The sequence below is a fragment of the Ochotona curzoniae genome, unplaced genomic scaffold (genome assembly GCF_017591425.1).
Source record: "Ochotona curzoniae isolate NIBS_2020 unplaced genomic scaffold, NIBS_Ocur_1.0 contig_66, whole genome shotgun sequence".
Classification (NCBI taxonomy): Eukaryota; Metazoa; Chordata; class Mammalia; order Lagomorpha; family Ochotonidae; genus Ochotona; species Ochotona curzoniae.
In genome coordinates this window covers 20,864,779-20,886,537 of record NW_024466512.1, presented here as the reverse complement: position 1 = coordinate 20,886,537, position 21,759 = coordinate 20,864,779, and the positions used below count along the sequence as shown (strand labels likewise).

Below are 21,759 nucleotides of genomic sequence, written 5' to 3'. Positions count from 1 at the left end.
CTTTTCCGACGCACAGGACCATGGGGTTTGTAGTCTTACGGATTAACGAGCCAGAGCCGCAGGTTGATGGTTATGTTGCATGTCTGGATTTGTAGTCCCCTTGACGGGGCTCGCTATGCATGCTGAGGTATGTAGTCTTTTTTAGTATTTGTGTGTAGCTGGGTTCAGATTGGTCAATAATTGGTGGATGTTTGGGTTTTACGGATCAGACCCACCACTCCCACCTTTCCCTTCTCTCGGACAATATATGTTGCCATATTTTTTATTTGGGTCTATAAGACATCACCAGACACCTCCCCTAGCACTTCACACTCTGAACAGAAAGAAATTGTGACACACACGTGCAAAGGAAGAATGTATTCTTAAAGGACAAGAAGTTAGCTTGCAAAAAATTTAGCTGTGGCCACAAGGAGGAGGGATGCTGTGCGTTGCCATTAAACAGGCTAATACTGTCAATGTCAACATTTGGAACCGCTAGTTTCAAAACCCGTCTAAGGGTTTCAAGAACTGCTGTCGCATCTCTTCACAAAGAGAGTCGACCCCGGCAGGTGGGATCTTTGAACGGGTTGAAATGAGCGCGGTGCATTTTCCCCCCCTCTGGATTATTAACTCCTTTCGAGTAACCGGGACAATGGGATTTGGAAACATTCTGATGCCACCCAGAGGGCTGAATCCATGCATTCTCAAGTTTCTGATTCAGCCGCTGTTGGCGGCGCACCTGTCAGCGCGTTCAGTGGGACCCTAGCACCTCCACGTCTCCGAGTCATTCTGGGTTCCTCCCAACACGAGGGGGAGACACTCCCGGCCCAGAGGACAGCGAGGCGGGGCCTATTGTACAGTCACGCCTTCCTCACCCGTGACTGACAGTGACACTCACCAATGGCTGCTGGGACAGGGCGCGCCGCGCCCCGCCCCGCCGAGCGTCCCGCGGCCCCGAGGCACACTCTGGCAGACTTGGCGGCGGCGAGGGCCCGGGTGGACAGGACAGCGTGCGCAGGCGCGGAGCTGGACCTCGCTGCAGCCTCCCCCCCTCCCGCCCGCCCCTCCCCGCCCCGGCGCCTCGGGGAGTCGCGCACCCAGCCGAGTCCGCCCGCCGGCCCGTCAGAGCACTTCCCTCTCGTCCGCGCTCCCGGGTTCCCCTCGCGCTCTAACGCGCCGGGATGGCGGAGCTGCGGCCTAGTGGCGCCCCCGGCCCCTCCGCGCCTCCGGCCCCCGGCCCTACTGCCCCTCCGGCCTTCGCCTCGCTCTTCCCCCCGGGACTGCACGCCATCTACGGAGAGTGCCGCCGCCTCTACCCGGACCAGCCGAACCCGCTCCAGGTTACCGCTATCGTCAAGTACTGGTATGCCCTAGGTCACGGGGGAGAGCGGGCCGGGCTGTTTAGAGCGCCGAGGGGTCCAATAATTTGCTGGGAAGGGAGGCGAGGTGAGGAGGAAGAATGGTTAAAGCCCTCGGAAAGAGTGCTTCCTGCTGCGAGGGAAGGAGTTAAGGCAGAAGTTGGGAATGGGGACAAAGGGGTTAACGGAGCTTGAGCTAGCGAAGGGTTAACCGGGATTAGGAGTATGGAGTTAAGGACTAGGGGTGTCTGTGGGGTGGAAACTGGCTAAAGACAGATAGCTGTAAGCGTGGTGAAAGGAGGGGGCGCCTGCTGGGGGTCATTTGTGGGTGAGGGGAAACCGAGGGGGCGGCCGAAGTGGGATGGGGGAAAGACAAGGCGGGGCTTTTGGAGGAGCGCGGCTGGGGAAGTCTTGGGCATGATCGGGCCAGGGGCGGGTCTGGGGGCCCCCGGAGCTCCCCTGCCAGTGCCTGGGAAGGGGCGAGGTGGAGGGCCTCCCTTTGATACCTTCTCGATGAGCTCAGCTCTGGTATCGGAGCAGAGCTGGCGCTTTTGAAGTTTGACGGAGCAACGCTGCCTGATAAACTTTCTGCTTACTCGGCGCGGCTCTGTCCCTGCAGAGCCTCCTTATGGCTCCGCGGTGGCTTGGCTTGAGGTCACGGGCGAACAGTGGTTTGCCTCGGGTTTTAAGGGGATCACAGCTTCTCGCTTTTAGGGAAAGGAGGTGGGATGGGGGAGGGGTACGGGATGGAGCCCTGGCCTTGCTCAGGAGCACGGAAAAAAGATCTGCAGCATCCTGGCCATAGTCTTCAGTTTCTCCCCATCGCTGAGGGGGTACCTCTGTTAACAGTTTAATATGGGGTGGGGGAAGAGAGGGAAGGATTGATCTTTCCTAGTTTCCCACTCCCATTTGCAATTTGACTTTTTGATGCAGCCTTCAGGCCAAACAAATGGTCCTGGGAATGGGGGGGGGGGAGATTGTGGGGGGTGCCTGAGAAAGTGATTCAGTCTGCCCAATCGGCATCCAGCCAATCCTGAGAGACCATTTGGGTACCTGCTTGGTATGTGGCCGGAAGGGACAGCGGACAGGGGAGGTGGGCATCTTGGCTGGTCACTTCCCCCTTTAGGACTGTGTCCATCTGCATGCGCCAGGGTAACCTCACACTTCCTTGGTGGACTGTGCAGGGCTTAGGCTGGCTCCCAGTTGTCTGTGAGGGGATGCAAAAGGTCCAGGGAGAGCAGGTGGCCCTAGGAAGCAGCCTCCTCTGCCCAGGGACTCGGGGAGATACTGCCGGTGGCTGAAGTTGTCTATGCCAGGCAGTTTTTTTGGTTCCAAGGAGTGAGTTTGGTTTTTGTTTTTGAGCAGCATTTCCGAGTGGAAAGGCTTTTTTTTATAGCTGAATCCCACATTTGAACTGTGCATCTGCATTTGCTTAGGTTTGTGATGTAGGTTTGTGCTGTCTTGTGTCATGAGGAAAGTGGGCCTGGCTGTACCAGAAGACACCCAGTGACAAGTTCTTCCTAAGACATAAAGGGATTTGTAAAGGTGGTAATCCCCTCCCCACCATGGATTCATATTGTTGTAGGGTTTTTTGACCCAGAGTATGGCAGCAACCTCAATTCTTGTCTCACAGGAAAGAAGGATTTTCGTTGAGAAGAGAGACTCCGGTCCTAGTGACAGGAGGGGGCTCTGAGATAGGAAGGACCCTTACCCTCTGCCATAGTGGCAGGAGGAAACAGAAGAAAATAGCCCTTATTAATGGTGGGAAAAGCATCTAAGATGTTTCTCCATAAACAAAGAAAATTCCTGGTTTCCATGGTACCTGGCCTTGGGACAAAAGGCCAGAAAGATGTCACTGGCCAACTTCCTTGGTCCCTTTCTAATGATAAAGAGGCCAGTCTGAAGCCCTCCCCCTTGGTAATGGCCAGGAGACAGAATGGGGCTGATGCTTCAGGTGGGGAATTGATGTTAATGTCGCCCTTGTCTCTTGAGGAAGTATGTTTCTGATAAGCTATGCATTTGTCTTGGGAGAGACATGCTCTGGGGAATGTAAGACATGGTGGGGAAAAATATCCGTTTATATTTGAGGAAAAATGACTTGGGTACCCAGAATACCCTAACTACCTACTACCCAGTCCTTTTTTGGGGGGGGGGATATATTTTCTTTTTTAATATTATTAATAACATTGTATTATATGACACAATTTTATAGGTACTGGGATTCCCCCCACTCCTCCCATAACCCTCCCCCCATGGTGGATTCCTCCACCTTGTTGCATAACCACAGCTCAAGTTCAGTTGAGATTCCTTCATTGTAAGCATATACCAAGCACAGAGTCCAGCATCTTATTGTCCAGATAAGTTCAGTGGCTTCTTGGGGAGACCTTCTCTGGTCTGAAGGTAGAGCCAACAGAATAAAATCCCGATCAATCAGAAGCCCCAACATAACATCAGCAACAATATGCAATGCTATGGTATTAATTGACATAGTATTGAGTAAACAATATGTTAAAAATAATACAAGTTCTTAACCACATCCTGTGACTACTCCATTGACATTTCAACAATTGAGGTGCATAACCATTATAGGAGGGGTGTGCAGAGAAATCTTCAATACCTTGGTGAGGAGTACTTACTCTGTGTCCTACCTAGTAAGGTATGTGTGAGTCCATGCTGACCTAGCTTTCCTTGTTGTTCTCTGCCTATCTGAATTTATTTGTGTGTGTGTGTGTGTGTGTGTGTGTGTGTGTGTGTGTGTGTGTGTGTGAGGAGGGAAGGCTCGGGAGCAACCCTGATGGTCATTGCAGAGAGGGTGGAGACCTAAAGTTGGAACTAAGTAAGGAGCAGAGAAAGCTTCTCTCCCTAGTCCCGAAGGAAGTTTACCGTTTCCGAAGACCGCTCTGGGTAGTTGTTCCGATGACCTTGGATCCTATGAGGAAGAATTAGGGCTTCTTTCATCCGGTGTAGTAGATCCAAGCGGGGGGATGCCTTCTGAGTTCTCGGGCTCTGAAGGCATTCCAGTTCCCCGTGTTCTCTTTGGCAGTTGGGATGTAGTCCTTGGTGCCTGTACTGATAGTCCTTGGTAGGGATCTGGGAGTCTCCAGGTTTGGGATACAAGCCTCCTCCGGCCCCCCTGCTCCACTCTGGGGTCCACCCCTGCTCTGTGCATATGACCTATTGTGGTGGGGCCAGACTTACCTAACAAAGCAAGAAGGCTCCCTCCTGAGAGGTCATCTTTGTCCTACTACCCAGTCTTACATTCCTCCCTCCCCCCCAAGAAGTAACCCTAACTGCTGTTAGGGGGAAATGGGATGGTGACTGCTGTGACCACTTCCTGCTGACAGAGGGCATAGTTCAAAGGCAGCAGTTGGGTATTCCTCTGGGGGGGCTCTGTCTAAGGGTCCCCAGTAGAATACAGAAGTCATCAGAAGCACCTGGCAGAAGTCATCACAGGTGCCTGGCAGGTTGTTCGGGCTCTGGGTGTTCCTTCTTGAAGTCTAGATGACAAAACAAAGACAAGTATAATCTTTCCCAACCTAGTATGTGATGGGATCAGTGGAAAACACCAATTTGAATACTTGAGTTTTAGAACTTAGACATGAGAAACGTTTTGTTTAACATTGGACTTGAGCAGTTTAAGGCTATGAACTAGACTTATCAGTTTGAAATAATTACGTGTAAACGTTAAGTTTCCATGGAGTTGCAATTTTGTCTAGCATTGATGATTCTGAATTAAGATTTAAACTTACTTGACTTTGAAAATACTATAGTTGCTTTGTATACTAGTGGTGGATTTTTAAAAATCACAATTGTACTTTACCAGTTGCTGGAAACCCTAAGAGTGTCAGAAGACATCGAGCCTAGAAAATAAAGCACAACACTGAAAACATTTCAAGACTTATCTGAATCATAGCGTAGATGGCAAAAGATTTAACTGGTTGTGAGTTACAATAACCCAATTTATGGCAATGTAATAAGAATTCACAGAACTTCACACATTAGGGCAAAGGCAAGCAATGAACTAGTCCTGTAGTTGTAACAAGTCATACATTGACAGTTGGAGAACAGAAGAGTCTTAAATATATGAACAGAGAAATCCCCAATAATTTAGTAAATGAGGAAGACATAAACCCTGCCTTAGAATAGTGATGGTGTCCTGTCCAGTGATGTCTAGTAAAAACTGAAGAGCGATGGCAAACCTGTCTGTCGGGAGCCTGGTCAGTGCTGCAGGCTGAGCAGTCACAGGCTAACTTTTCCCTAGAAAAGCTTTTCTGAGCTTCTATATTAGTCTGTCTGTCACCTAAGCTAATTTGGGGCTCCTGAGAGACCCTGATGGTCATCCTAAGAGAAGGAAGAAGCCAAAGCCAGCCAGGACAGAGAAGGCAGTGTCCAGACAAACTTGCAGTTTTCTCTTCCACTGTGAGAACCACCCGTGACTCTTGGGTGCTGTTCCGAGGTGTCACTGAAGTCCGTGGATGGCCTTGAGCCTGTGCAGGTTCCCGGGCTGCTTCCATCTCATGTGGGAGATCCAATGGGAAATGGCTGACCTGAAGTACTTGGCCTTCGAGGACAGTCAGATCTCCCATGACCTCCTTGGTAGTTGGGACATGGCCCTGGGCATTCGTTCTGACGAAGTGTCCATTGCTTCTGCAGTGAAGGGCAGAAACAAAAAACAAAAAACAACAAAGTTGTTTTGTTATAAAACAAAACAACTTTTGTAACAGCTTTTGAAAAGCTCTTTTAAGTGTTTTAAAGTTACCAGTTATTTAGAATTACATCTTGCTCTTAGTAACACTAGTTGAAGGCGCTTTTAGTTGGAACCTGTAGCTTACTGTTTAGCTTTAGCTCTATCTGCAATGGATGCAATAGTATCTGTTGGAACTAGAAGATGAAGCATTCATTGTTAGAATTATAATATCAACAAGTATAGACATCTATTTACTTTACAGGGCATACTGCGGAACCACCTGTTTAAACCTAAACCTACTGTTTAGGCCTCCAGGCCTTGTTCATTAGGATAACAGCTGTAAACAGAAATGCATTAAGATTATTAGACTTTAGTGATGTTTTCACATTTGTACCAATAGCAGTGTTACATTGTTAACATTTCATTATTATACTGGAGCTAGCTAGCAGATTTAGTCACCATTAAGACGAAATTAACTTAAGAGAAGTTTAAAAAACCTGTTGCTTTGACAAAGAATCAGATTTCAATTCCATTGTACAAAAGAGGAACATTTAGACAATTTTGTACACAGTATGTTCAATCGTATCATACATCCTTTAAGAACTTGCTGTCTTTCTGTAAGACAAAATCTTACAAATGATGCTTTTTTGCAAGTTAGAACATAGATAATCAACAATGCAAGAACACAAATAATCCCAACTTGGTCCAGCTGCACAATTAAGACAACTTGACCAATAAACATAACCACCAGTACTATGCATTAGCAGCTTTTGAAACTTTACCAAGAATCTTTGTAATTATGCAAGTGTTCTTTCAGTTTAATAGAACATGCAAGCTCACACACAGAATCTGCTCCTCCTTATAGCAAGCACCACTCTAGGTGTAAACACTGTAGGCCGGATCTGATCAGAGCTAGGATGGCACTATAAATCAGTAGATAGTTAAATTTCAAGACCAAATAGCAACAAAAGCAGCAGAAAACATTGCAAATGAGAGCTCATCGCTGAAGCCAGTTGCACTGACACAGAAAAACCTTGATTTAGCACATGAACAGTGAGATACACCATGAAGCAAAAGGCACATAGAATGAAATACTAGTCGGGAGCAGAGGGAACTGCAAAGGGAAGGAATCTCTCAGGCTAGAAGGAGTTAATGAATTTTAAGTTCTATCCAGGGGTGCAGGAGTCTGGGGTCTGGCCCATTGTTAACTAGCAGTATTCCTGTTGGTTTCTGAGATCAGTGACCAAGGAGAGACAAAATGAACTTCTACCTCCTGTTAGATATCTCTAACAATTAAAGCCTAAAACTAAACAATTAAAGCTAAAAGACAGAACAGGGAAGGGCCAAGGTAAAAGCCAGTTGTGTGCACCAGTGGCAGTGGAGCCAGCACAGCACAGCACAGCAGCATAGTTACGCAAAGAGGCCCAACTAGGCTAACTCTCCCCATTCTAAAGCTCAAAACTGGCAGCTAAGGCTGTGGTGCGGAAAAAGATCAGGCCCTTTTTCCTTAAATTCTGGGTGTCAAAGGAATTCCAAATTCTGAGGATAAACCCCAAGGGGGTTTGTGGTGGATGCCTTGTTTCCCATCTGAAAAGAGAGAATAAGAAAATAGAAGCATCCCTCAGTTTCTCTCTCCTGAGTCTAAGATGTCTCAGGAGTCCAGGTGTGCGCTGCTGAAGACCACAGAAGGGAGGAAGGTGGGAGTGAAGTCAGCACACTGACTCACGTCGCTCGACCTTCCACGCCTTGTGGGATGTCTCAGTATAGCATGTGCCAGGAGTGAACAATCCGCTCCTGTTTCCTGCGCCATGCTAGACCTAGGCCTCTGCCTGGTGCAGTATATTCTGGTGTCCTGGAGAACATACAAGTCAGAAACAGCATGTGCCAAAAATATCCCCTGCACCATGCTGCATCTGGGACTTGTGCCGGACAAAATATGCTCTCCCTTTGAAATTTGTCCTAACCTCAAGTTGACAAGCTTGACCTCAAACTTTGGCCTGATTCTATAAGCCTGTATAACCAATGTCCTTGACTGGAGCTGGAGGAGTACATGTGTTGACTCCAGTTTTGCGCTCACATTAGCGACTACACTAGTTAAGAGCTATCCAGGAGGAACTGTCTCTGCTGCCTGCCTTGTGAAGGAATTAAAGCACTTTCCTCATTAAATTTACCTTAGATCTCATCAGTAGAGGGCCTAGAAAGAAACTCTGCCTGCCTTTTCCCTATCACAGACCAATTGATGTTCAGCACATACTGACCAGTAAAAGAAAACCCAAAAACTGAATCCATAGAGAATGAGGAGACTCAGTGAGAAAGAGTCTTTGAGACGATCCTAACAGAAAAGGTAGCGGAGGACTTGTCAGTGTCAGAGGCAGTTTGGGAATTGAAGCACGCAGCACAGGGCTCCTGGCCTTGCCGTGGGCTGCGCCCATTCTTACCGACAAGTGAATCCCCGCGGAAGGAAGGAAAGAGTGCAGATTTCAGCCCGACACCCTGACGGGCTGTCGGAGTCTGGGATACAGTCTAGAGGCCTTTGGAAAAGCATCAGGGAGTGGCCTTGACCAGAATTTGAGGCGCCCTAAGACCTCCCCCAGTCTCGCGCGACAGGCGCGAAAAGAAACTGAGTTCGGACAAAAACCGACACTCCTGGAGCCGAGGAGCCCAGCTCCAGGGGATCAGTTTAGCTAAACTCAGCAAGCCTTGAGTCTTAAGACCCGCAGCCGCCCTAAACGCATTTAACCGGCTGATAGGGACCCGGTGTTTCTTTTTGCAAGAGTTACTAATTGTGGAGAGCTAGTGTCTCCGAAAGACAGGATAGAAAGTCCGCTTTGCTCACCATCTGGCGAGATGGATGTCTGGAGGCTGGCTGGGGATGAACTAAAAGCTCGCTGGTAGAATCCGAGTTACGCGGCACCAAAACTGTTGTTGGGTTTTTTGACCCCAATATGGCAGCAACCTCAATTCTTGTCTCACAGGAAAGAAGGATTTTCGTGCGGACACACTTTTAAAGCAAGACTTATTAGAAAGGTTGAGAAGAGAGACTCCGGTCCTAGTGACAGGAGGGGGCTCTGAGATAGGAAGGACCCTTACCCTCTGCCATAGTGGCAGGAGGAAACAGAAGAAAAATGGTGGGGGGGAGCATCTTTTAAAGGTTTAACTCAAAGATGTTTCTCCATAAACAAAGAAAATTCCTGGTTTCCATGGTACCTGGCCTTGGGACAAAAGGCCAGAAAGATGTCACTGGCCAACTTCCTTGGTCCCTTTCTAATGATAAAGAGGCCAGTCTGAAGCCCTCCCCCTTGGTAATGGCCAGGAGACAGAATGGGGCTGATGCTTCAGGTGGGGAATTGATATGTTAATGTCGCCCTTGTCTCTTAAGGAAGTATGTTTGTGATAAGCTATGCATTTGTCTTGGGAGAGACATGCTCTGGGGAATGTAAGACATGGTGGGGAAAAATATCCGTTTATATTTGAGGAAAAATGACTTGGGTACCCAGAATACCCTAACTACCTACTACCCAGTCCTCTTAACTCCTCCTCTCACAATATCCTGCCCATTTTGGATCCCTGGAGGCCGGGTCAGTTCCCTCAGCTGGATGTCTGACACATGCTGCCTGGACCTGGCTGTCACCAGGGTTTCTGGGCATTCTTTGTGCCATGGCAAGGTCCAACTAACAAGGACATTCTGGCTGGACCTGGTGACTTCGATGAGCAAGGAGTGAAGCAGAGAGGCAGAAACTGTGCTTGGGATTCCTCAAGGCCTGCTCTGCCCTGCAGGTGTTTGAGGAATTCAGTTAAGGGACTTGCTGGGACCTTGTTTCACGGGTTGTTCCTATGTAGAGACTGCATACTTTCCTGGTCTCTGTGTAGTGGAGTGGAACACTTGTAGGCTTGGGGCCAAGGTTCACTTTACAGGAGTTGAGGGCAGAGCTGCCCTGCTTGATGTGACACCTTGTGGAGACTTGGTCAGGAAGACAGCTGTTGTGGGGTAGAAGATGGGGCAGTTTGGGTGCCTGTCGCTGGATGGACCTGGGTGGTGGGAGGGGTGGGGTTGGGAGTTTGCCTGTGGCTGCTCCTGTGTCTGTCCAAGGCCTGCAGCTCTAGTGGGATCCTTCCAGGGGTTGCTGCCCGTTGGCTTCTTCCTTTCTCCTCCAGACTTGCTTGTGGAATTAGTCAAATGACTTCGTGAAATTAGAGTGAAAGGCATACCTGAACATATGTCTCTTTCTCAGTGGAGATTCTAAGCTATCTGAATTGTCTGTGGTTTTTTTTTAAGAGTTATCTGTTTTTATTGGAAAGTCATATATATATATATATATATATATGAACGAGAGAGAGAGGAGGAGAGACAAAGAGGAAGATCTTCCATGCACTGATTCATACCCTAAGTGGCCTCAATGGCTGAAGCTGAGCCAATACTAAGCTAGGAGCCTGGAACTTCTTATGGGTCTTTCACATGGATGCAGGTCCCAGGGCTTTAGACCATCCTCAATGGCTTTCACAGGCCACAAGCAGGGAGTTGGATGGGAAGCGGGACCACTGGGACACCAACTGGGACACTATCCCAATGGTTGCCCATTTGGGATCCCGGTGTGTGCAAGGTGAGGACTTTAGCCACTAGACTACTACACCAGGTCCTCTATAATGTCTTTCTTAACAAATTGTATAAATAACAGCATTCCCTGTTTAAAAAAAACTAAGGATTTTTACAAAGGTTAATAAGATCCTCGCCAAAGAGGGTGAAACCAGACCTGCTGGTTTTAGGTAGCATTGAAATTATGTGTCTTAGGCCTGGGGCAGTAGCAGTTGAATTTCTTGCCTTTGGTGCTGATTTGTGTCCCAGCTGCTCCACTTCTCTTCCAGCTCCCTGCTTGTGACCTGGGAGACCAGTAGAGAATGGCCCAGAGCCTTGGGACCCTACACCCATATGGCAGACCTGGAAGAGGCTCCTGACTTAGGATTCGTTCAGCTTTGGCTGTTGTGGCCATTTGAGGGAGTGGGCCAGCAGATGGAGGATCTCTCCATCGTTCCTTCTCTCTGTAAATCTGACTTTCCAATAAAAATAAATGACTCTTAAAAAAAGAAAGAAAGAAAGAAATTTTGTGTCCTGGCACACGCTCCAGGACTACATGTGAGTTGCCCGTTGTTGGGATTTTGCTTTCTTGCAGAATACTCAGCCAGTGTGCCAGAGTACGTGAAGTTTCTGCAGCCTGTGTGTGAAGTGGGCATGTGGACCAGGCAGCTGAGATGTGTTTATGGGCTCAGTGCAGACCTTCTCCTGCTGATGGTTTCCATTTAGTCTGTTTTTTCAAGTTCACCAGGTTTCCATATCATTCTGGGGGGGAAAAGGATTTTAAAAAAATGTCACTAATTATTCTACTAAAAGGAATCTTTAATTAAATCATCAGTGAGATCTTGACTCCATATTCAGCTGCTTCGCAGCGGGAATATGGGGGGAAATTTCATGTGATTCCCAAAGGCTTCCAGTCGTTGAATGTTTTGGCTTCATCTCAGAGATCAGAAGCTCCTGGGACCATCCTCCCTATGCAGTCACCCCCGGAGCCCAACCTGCTTCCTCCTGCAGCCCTCCTGGTCTGTCAGTGCAGAGCTGAGCTAGCCTGTATTTGGCCTTTGTCACTGTTGATGATAAAAGAGTGGCTTTGGTCTCTGGGGTGCAGGCTGAGTCTGCCGGGACTGGAGGTTTTGAATTTGCTTAGAACAAACTGTAATTAACATAGGACACAATGTAGTCTTTCAGGAATTAGAGGCAGGAGGGGAGGGGAGCCCCTGCTTCCAGTAACAATGCCCACTGGGGATGCTCCAGTCCAGCTTTCAGCAGAAGCCAGTTGATTGACTGGTGCATCTCTTGCTTTGAGGCTTGGTTTATTTTTAGGCCCCATAGAGGAGAACTAATCCCTGTCCATTTCATTTGGTATTGGCAGTTTGAAACAGGACAAAGTAACTGGACAGCCACCCTGGCTATTGTATTTCTAAAAGAGACCCTGCCTGGTTGGGGGTAGCAGAAAGAGCCTGTGGCGCAGGTGGAACTGGACAGCCTCATCCCAGGCAGGTATAACCGCTTTTTACTTCACACTTCTCCAGGATTGGGGCCTATAGGGTTACAAGACTGAGGTCCTTAACCTGGTTTAAAGATGTGCACAGCCGAAGCCCTTAGCTGTCTACTTTCCAGGCTCACACTGACAATAATTCTGTGTTTCGTCTTTTGCAGGTTGGGTGGCCCAGACCCTTTGGACTACGTTAGCATGTACAGGAATGTGGGGAGCCCTTCTGCCAATATCCCTGAGCACTGGCACTACATCAGCTTCGGCCTGAGCGATCTCTATGGCGACAACAGAGTCCACGAGTGAGTGTGTGTCACCTGCCTGTTCCTGAGCCTTGAGTCTGAGGTGCTCTGCCATCAACATTTCACTGGGCAGGGCTAATAACGCCGTAGTCCTGTGAGGTTGGCATTGCTCAAGTGGAACCTCTGGGTTTCTTCCCTCTGTTTCCACTGTGTCAAAGTCGTCCAGGGTAACAACTGAGTACTGCTCATCTGGTACAGGAAATTGGTAATAATAAGCAAGAATTCCAGAACAAACCATTGTAGTTTTCTAGGCTTGCCCTGGAGTTTGGGCTCGGGATATAAGCAGTGTGACTATGATTTAGAACTTGGGCTGATGCCTCTAAGTCTGCTTCTTTCTCTCTCCCCTTCCCCACCCCCAGCGTATTATTAAAATGTGTGAATGTAAAGCAGAATTGTAGTAACTTTAAAGTGAACTCTCATTCCTGCAACCCATATGCTACTATTCATATTTTACTCTATTTGCCTTACCTTATATCTGTCAATCTCCCTTTTATCCATCTTACTTACTTTCCTTCCCTTAACGTGTCTTCTTGGCACTTGAATTAACCACAGCATATTTTAAACAACCTAGTGCTTTTGTTTGGAAATAAAATTCTGCCTCAGGGCCGGCATTGTGGTACAGTGAGTGAAGGCACCACCTGTGATACCTCTGTGCTTTAAGGCCACCAGATTGAGTCCCAGCACATCCACTTCCATGCTAGCTCCCTGCTTCTGGCTGGGAAAGTAACAAAGAATGGTCCCAATCCTTAGGCCATTCGGATGGAGTTCCAGACTCCTGGATACATCCCAGCCCAGCCTTGGTCATTGTGGCCATTTAGGGAGTGAACAGATGGTGAAAAATCTCTGTCTCTCCTTCTCTCTAACTCTGCCTTTCAAATAAATAAAGATCTTGCCTCTCCTATCTCTGTAATCACCTAATTTATGTTTAGGAAAAGCAAAGAAAGCTTAATATTTACACAATCCACTTGGTATTAAGTCTGCTAAGCCAATAGCAAGTAGAACGTTTATTAAGCACTGATTACAAGCTAGATACTCTTTCCTACTGTCTCTGTATGTTACTAATGAATTTGATTTTTACAACACTATATAATACTGGCAGATGCTAATATTCACCCTCCTGTACAGAGAAGGAAACAGACATAAGGGTTTATGTAACTTCCTAACATCATAACTCAGATGCGGCAGAGCCAGCATTCTAAACCAGGTGGTCTGGCTTCCAAATCCAAAACTCTGTAAGTTTTCATTTGTTTTAATTTTAATCTCAGTGGCAGAGGGACATAGAAAGAGAGAGAGAGAGAGAGAGAGAGAGAGAGAGAGAGAGAGCTTCTTTCTATTGCTTCTCTCCCCAAGTGCCTGGAGTGATCAGGGCTGGGCCAAGTCTAAGCAAGGAGCCAGGAATTCCATGTAGATGGCAGAGGACCTAGTACCTGCTGCGTCTCAGGGTACCCATTAGCAGGAAGCTGGATTGAGAGGAAATGATCCAGTACTGGACCCAGGCACTCGGATATATGATGTGGGCATTCCAAGCAACACCAAGACTCTCCAGTCTTGTTTTGTTTCTTTAAAAAAAGATTTATTTTTTATTGCAAAGTCAGATATACAGAGAGGAGGACAGACAGAGAGGAAGATCTTTTGTCTGATGATTCACTTCAGGTGGCCGCAATCCGAAGCCAGGAACTCAGATCCTGCTTTCCCAGGCCACAAGCAGGGAGCTGGATGGGAAGTGATGCAGTGGGGACACGAATTAGCACCCAATATGAGATGCTGGTGTTACAAGACAGAGAATCAGCCAATTGAACATGGCATTGGCCCCAGAGATATTGCATTTCTAGTTAACATTGCAGTCAAGGGCTTATAAAGAGATCAGTACGTAGAATATAAAAAGATGGCTCCTGGTGTGGTAGCCTAGTGTTTAAAGTTCTTGCCTTAAATGTGCCGGGATCCCATATAGATACCGGTTCGTGTCCTGGCTGCTCTACTTCCCTTCCAGCTCCCTGCTTATAGCCTGGGAAGGAAAAGAGGACAGCCCAAAGTCTTGGGACCCTGCATCCATGTGGGAAATCAGAAAAGCTCCTGGTTCCTGGCTTTGGATTGGCTCAGCTCTGGCTGTTGTGTCCACTTGAGGGAGTGAATCAGTATATGGAAGAGCTTTCTGTCTCTTCTCTGTAAATCTGCCTTTCCAATAAAATAAAAATAAATCTTAAAAAAAATAAAAAGATGCTAGTTCAATAACAGTATAGGCAAGGGCTATAAATGATAATTAAGTAGAAAGATGACCATTTCACCCATGCACAGTAAATTGTATAGTATTTTATTTTAAAGATTTATTTATTTACTTGAAAGGCAGAGTTACAGAGAGAGACCTTCTATTTACTGGTTCACTTCCCAAGTGGCTGAAATAGCCAGGAGTGGACCAGGCTGAAGCCAGGAGCTAAGAGCTTCATCCAGGTATCCCCCATGGGTACAGGGTCCCAAGGACATGGGCCATCTTCTGCCTTGCCAGGCACATTAGCAGATACCTGGATCAGAAGTAGGGCAAACAGGGCAGAAGCCAATGGCTATATGGGATGCCAGTATCATAGGTAGCAGCATATTTCACCACAACCTGGCCCCACAGTAAATTTTAAAATTATCACAGATCATTGAAACTGATAGTATAAAATTCCTACTCACTGATTTGACAAAGGTGCATTGCAGCTTTCTTTGGTACTTTGATATTGGCTAGGTACCTAGCCCGGGCAGGTCTTGCTTCTGTTGATGGAGGCTGATTAGGGGACAATGATATAGAACAGTGGTGATGGCTTTTCCCCCAATTTCAGTCTATCGTTTATGTCACATGTTTAATGCTTTGGGATCTCATTAGGTTCTCCTATTTCCATATTAAAGACTGAGACTTTTGGGACGTTAAATGAGTTGCTCGGAGTCATGCATTTAGGTTGGACAAGAGTTAGAATTGGGCTGTGTGACTCCACAATCAGAGCTCTTTTATTTTTTTAAGATTTATTTATTTTTATTGGAAAATCAGATATATAGAGAGGAAGAGAGACAGAGAGGATCTTTTCTTCACTGATTCACTCCCCAAGGGGCCACAATGGCCAAAGCTAAATGAGCTGATCTGAAGCCAGGAGCCAGGAGTGTCTTCTGAGTCTCCCATGTGGGTACAGGATCCCAAGGCTTTGGACCATCCTTGACTGCTTTCCCAGGCCACAAGCAGGGAGCTGGATGGAAAATGGGACTACTAGGATTAGAACCAGTACCCCATGTACCGGCATGTGCAAGGGGAGGACTTAAGCTGCTAGACTACTGCGCTGGGCTCCATAGTCAGAGCTCTTAACCATTGAGCTATAACACTTCTCCAATTATCAGTCCAACCCAGTTCCTCATTTTTGTTTGCTTGGAGGCCCAGGTCATGTGTTGGGAACAATGTCTGGGCCTGCCTTTAATGCCGCCCAAGTAGATCCATTGCAGTGTCAGCAGAAGGTGTTGGGAACAGGGAATTAGTCTTGTCCGAATGGGAACCATGCCTCTCAGTGTCAGTAATGGAGATGGAATAACCAACAGAGTGGGTTAGTGGGGAGTGAAGGGACTGTTGCTTCTCTTCCTTATAAAAACCTGCAGAGATTCTTCTTGCAGCTAGTCTGTGCCTTTGAGTAACAGATTTGTTCTAGTTAAAAGAACGCTATCTGCTATCTGGCTCAGTGATGCTTCCAGTCTACCTGGTATGGGTCCAAGGACCAAAATAACCGAAGGAACGTGATAGAGAAAGTTCGTATTTCAGAAAGGTCAGCCTCTGAATTAGAAATAAAGCCCAGCTTGCAGTTTTTCCTAGTTTAATCCTGTTACACATGATTCATTTCTGTGTTAAAGCACTTCAATACTTGTGACAAAAGTGAGACCTCTAATTGGGCTCTCACCTCACCATGGAAGCCTAGAAGGAGATGAAAGGAGTGTTCTTATATATTTACTTAATTCTGGTCTATGTTACAGAAATAAAAAGTAGCTTTAGAATTTTCCCTGTCTAGGATAATTGAATTCTTCATTCTAGGAAGTTTTAGAAGAAAGAGCTGGTTTCCTAAACGTTAGCTATGAAGGAGTCTTTTTATAATAGGTTAATGAGTTCTCATTTAACTTAGCTGGGGTGTGACAAGTGAGCCTTGTGCCATCAAGCATTGATGCTGGATTGGAGTTATGCCACATGAACTGCTGGCAGCATTCTCCTCAGGTTGTCTTTTGGTGTCTCCACAGTTCACTTTCTAAGCTGTGTCTGTTAGGCACCTGTTTGTACTGGCACAGAATATCATAATAGATGTTTTGGGGACACGCAGTTCCTATCTCAAGGAGCAGATACTTAATAAAGGGATGGTTACAGTACTGGGGAGTAAATACTGGAGTCCGTGTGTGTAGAATGTATTCTTAGAAGAGTGGAGGAAGTGACTTTTTGTCAGGCTGCTGCATTGGAAGAAGCTTCAAAAAGGAGGTGAAGTTGAGGAATTTGGTGGAAGGGGCCTGAAGTGCCATTGGCACCAGCTGTCATTTTTATGATTGAAAGAGACTTTACAAATCTTACAGTGGGGGGGTCAGCACTGTGGGTTAAGCTTCTGCCTGCAATGCCAGCATCCTCTATGAGTATCTATAGAATCTGGATCTTGTGTTTGTGATCCATCCATCTGCTAATGTGCCTGAGGAAGCAGCAGTAGATGCCTTGGGTGTTTGGTCCCCTGCAGCCTATAGGAGACCAGGAGAGAGTTCCAGGCTCCTGGCTTTGGCCCGGTTCAGCTTCTCTCTATAAATCTATTTTTCCAAAATAGATATTAAAAATATTTATTTATTTTCTTTGGAAAGGCAGATCTACAGAGAGAAGGAGATACAGAAAGATCTTCCATTTGCTTGTTCACAGCCCAGGTAGCTGCATTGGCCAGAGCTGAGCTGATCTGAGGCCAGAAACTTCCTCTTGCCAGTCTCCCACACCAGTGCAGGGTCCCAAGGCCTTGGGCCATCCTCCTCTGCTTTTCTAGGCCACAACCAAGGAGCTGAAATGGAAGTGGAGCAGCCAGAACGCAAACCATTGTCCATAGGAGATCTCAGGACTTGAAGGTAGAGAATTAACCAATGGAAACATTAAGCTGAGCCCAAAATAACAGTCTTAAAAAAAAAAATCTAATGCCATCTTAATGATTTTTACCACCTATGGTATTATTTATTTTTAATGTTTCTTTTTTGAATGTATATGCTTAGCTTACTACCACGTATGGAAACCAGTATCACATGACAATTTATGGGTAATTATGGAAGTAAACAGAATGAAAACAATGCTACTAAATTATAACTTAATTTTCTGATCTATCACAAAAGATTCTATACTTTTTATTTCTTTTAATAGATTGATGAGTATGGGAGAGGTGCTAAATAGACATGCTGGGGACCACTTTGTGTTGCAACAGTTAGGCGCCTGCTTCAGACATAGGCTTATATCCAAGTTTCTGTCAATGCACTTGGGAAGGCAAATAAAGATGGCCCCAACTTCAGCGGGCGAAATGTGTTGCACTTCCATGTTTTGCACTTTCGTTGCATTTGGGAGGTGTTGGCCAGCTCAGCCATAGCTACCCAATGCTTATTGGAAGCCTGCTACTCTAGCCTTTCCCTTTTGGCAAAGAAGCTCGTGGACTGGAATGTGAAGCTACATGGGACTGTGGAGGAGGTGACTTCAGTGCTACTCTGCCAGGATATCCGGCCTCCTCTACACTTGATCTTAGCCAAAAGGCCGAGAAGCGATTCTGGCCTCCTCTGATAACCACTACCCACTGTGGAAGGACAAAAGCTACAGGGGACCTAACACAGGCATACAGGGGACTGGCTAATTGGAGAGTATTTTTTTTTAACTCAGGCGCAGGGGTTCCTGTGGGGCAGTTCATCTGCTGTACACTCCAGACTAGTTCCAAAGGCTTTTGTGTGGAGGCAGCCTGAATGCTGGCAGCCCCGTGGATGGAAGAGTCCACATCTTACCTCCACAGGAGATCTAGGCTCTGCCCTGCAAATGCTGGCTTCCTGGCAGGTATGTCCAGTGGGGTTTGGAGTTGTTCCTAGCTGGGCACCCACATGGGTTACTTATTAAAACACTGGATACAGATTAACTTTTCCACTTGTTATTTAGCATGGCCTCAGTCCCCTGCTGTTGAAAAATGCTCCTTTTTTCCTTCCTCAAAGCTTGGCTTACAGGAACTTTTTAACCTGTTATTTTATCCTCTGGGGTTTCCAATAGGAATCTTGCCTTTGCTATATGCACCTGTTCTGTGGGAGCCTGGTCCCTCATCCAGTTGGATCTTTGCTTTCCTCCCAAAGCTTTTGTGAGGCCAGTAACCATGATAGCTCACTCAGTCACCTGCAGGTAAGAGTCTTTAACCCATGCACTGCTAAGCAGCAGGTTAGAGCCTGGCTCTGCAGGCTCACGGACCTTAGGGAAGCCTAGTGGTAGGATGTCTGATTGTGCAACAGTGGAGCTCTTTGTTGAGGGCAAAGATCTGGCCCACCTGGGAAGATAGGGGTGCCCTTGGTCTTGGCACAGGGTGGGCAAGGGCTTGCAGGGATCTAGCAACCCTCTTGAAGCTGGAGCTGCCCCTTTGGGTTGCATCTCAGGCCCCAGATTGCTGGTTTTTTAACATGTTGAGGAGAATTTATTTTCTTTTGTAGCCATGAAAGACCTCAGGCATGTTGGGGTTCTCAGCAGACGTGTGTGTGTATACGCATGCACATGTGTGATTCCATCATCCTCTGTAAAACCCTTTATCCACAGCGTGGGCTCTCTCTTCTTCGTGGGGCCGCAACTCCCATGAGTCCCTCAGCAGTAAGGGGACAGACAGCTGGGCAGAGGCTTCACTAGCTAACCCAGCCCAATCCTTTTCAAAAGCTGCCACCAGCCTCCTTTCCGCCAGCCTCTGGCCTCTTAACATGTGCCCAGGAGCTTGGGAGCCAAAGCTGTTAGGAGGAATAACTACTGAGGGATGGGGCCTGGCTAAGGCTTGTGGTCCCAGGAGTTTTGACTGGCTATCCTTTCTGCCTGTGATGGATTTGACTCTTAAATACTTCTGAAAAGTTTGGTTGGTTAGAGGGTAAAAATGTAGTGCAAACCAATAGGCAATACGGTGACTTTTCCTCACCACCTCTCCTCACACTCCAGCTTTTCCAATGTATCGGGTTGCGGACACACTGGAGTCTTGCCCTCCAGGAGCTAGTCTGGACTTTTTGCACAGAAGAAAGACCCAGGAGGAAGATTCTACTTGAGAGGGGAGTTTTTAGAGTTAGAACTCTGCAAGAACTTGACAAATGTGGCTGCCTTACTTTTTTGCTAGCTTTTTGCTTGGGGACAGTGTCCAGAATATCTCCTGCAGTCACCTCTGCTCAGTCCTCTAATGACTTTTGGTCTCATATGAGTCAAAGCGACAGCCAATGCCTACCCGTTGCAGGGCCCTGGTCTGCTGGTGTTTCCCCCTTCCTGACCCACCTGCCTCTCCCCTGCATGCCTCACGGGTGTACTCTTGCTCTCCCCTTGCAAGAAAGCTCTCCCTGTAGGTGGCTACTGCTGGCTCTTGCCCTCTTAGGTTTTTCCTCTAGTGTCTTCTCTCAGGATTTCCCCAACCTTGTTTGAAACAGGAAGCCTGTACCCCTTCCATGATGTGTAATCTCATTTTCCTGCCTCACTATTCTTTAAAGCTCTTGTCTCTGCCCAACTTATGTCACTTCTTTGGCTTGTTTATGGTCTGTCTCCTCTTCTTCCTTCTAAAACCTAAGCGTGCTGTGGGGGCAGATGTTTATCTTTTAGGCTTTGATGCTTCCCCATTATATCAACAACTATTTGAAAGGTTTTTTAAAATTTTACGTATTTATTTGAGAGTGAGCATGTATGGTTCTTTTCCATTGCCTTCCTCTCTACATATCAGCAACATTTGGGGATGAACCAGAGCCAAAGTTGGGAGCACGGGAGTTAATGCAAGTCTCCCACCTTGGTGGCAGGAGATCAATTGCTTGAATAAGAGGAGGCAAAGGGAGGTTACAGAATTTGAAGGCAAAGTAAAGAATGTGACATTCCACAAATCCCTGTTGACTGATGGAAGCAAAGGAATGATGTGGTGGGGACCAGAGCAGTGCTGTAGGAAGCTTTTCCAACAGCTGGGAACTCTGCTGGTGCGAAGGCAGTTGAACTAAGTTGAGTAATGGTTATACTTCCCTAAAAAGGAAGTAGCAGAAGTAACTCTAAAGAAATGGCTTCAAGATATTGGAATTAAACTCTGACAGTGACTTAGAGGAAAGCTCCTTGCTTTTTTTATACTGTCTTGGCTGCTTGTTGAATGTCTTGGACTGGTTATCTCCGGGCAGCAATGGGAATGTTACTGCCATTCTTCAAAATGTGCTCCTGCTCAGAAGACACAAAAGGTACAGTCCTTGCCCATGGCTAACTGAAATGCTAGAAAGATTTCTTTCTTCTCATTACCCTGGTTCAGGTGTTTCCACCTTCTTAGGTGATTGTCTGCTCAGTCATACAGGGTAGTGGATGGGAAAAGGCCCTTGGGCAGGTGCCCTGCTCTGATCAACAAGAAACCCTGAAGTTGCACACCTGTGTACAGAAAGCAACTTATTTTCCAGATCAGACTGTGCTCTGGCTGCTGTTGGCTTGGTCTTTAAAAACATTTTTTAAAGGATTTATTCATTTTTATTGGGAAGGTAGATTGACAGAGAAAAGGAGAGAAAGAAAGATTTTCCATTTGTCATTTCACTCCCCAGATGGCCACAATAGCTGGAGCTGAGCTGCTCCAAAGCCAAGACCCAGGAGCTTCTTCCGGGTCTCCCAAGTGAGTGCAGGGTCCAAGGCTTTGGGCCATTCTCTACTGCTTTCCCAGGCTATATGCAGGGAGCTAGATGGGAACTGGAGCCACCAGGACATGAAATTATACACATATGTGATTCTGGCACTTGCAAGGTGAGGATTTAGCCAATCACACTAGGCCCTAGTGTTTTTTTTTAATATGTTTTATTTTTACTTGAAAGGCAGAGTTAAAGAGAAAAGGAGCGATAGTCTATCGTTGATTTCCTCCTCAAATGGTCACAATAACCAGAGCTGGGCCTATTCAAACTCAGGAGCCAGGAGCATCCTCTTGGTCTCCCACATTGTTGCAGGGACCCAAGCACTTAAACCATCCTGCTTTGCTTTCATAGGCTGTAGGCAGGGAGCTGGATCAAAAGTAGGCAGCTGGGACACAAACCAGCTCCCATAAAATATTGCTAGTGCAACAGGTGGAGGCTTAGCCTACTATGCTACGGCCCTGGCTCCTTCTCTAGTATTTTAAGTATTATTTTGTTTGAAAGGCAGAGATACAAAG

The 21,759-nt window shown here is 46.9% G+C and overlaps 1 protein-coding gene across 5 annotated transcripts in view; it reads left to right on the top strand.

Annotated features, from left to right (window-relative positions):
• Nucleotides 1-57: 57 nt before the first annotated feature.
• SUFU (SUFU negative regulator of hedgehog signaling) overlaps nucleotides 58-21,759 on the top strand; it is a 102,228-nt gene continuing 80,526 nt past the window's right edge. For 2 of the 5 annotated variants that reach the window (XM_040992201.1, XM_040992200.1), the window contains exons 1-2: nucleotides 1,051-1,342; nucleotides 12,254-12,388. In XM_040992201.1, the coding sequence (XP_040848135.1) occupies nucleotides 1,161-1,342; nucleotides 12,254-12,388 (317 nt within the window). In that variant the 5' untranslated portion in view covers nucleotides 1,051-1,160. Of the gene's footprint in view, nucleotides 128-1,050; nucleotides 1,343-12,253; nucleotides 12,389-21,759 lie in introns of those variants that run through there. The other 3 variants (XM_040992203.1, XM_040992202.1, XM_040992204.1) reach the window with 2 other exon arrangements.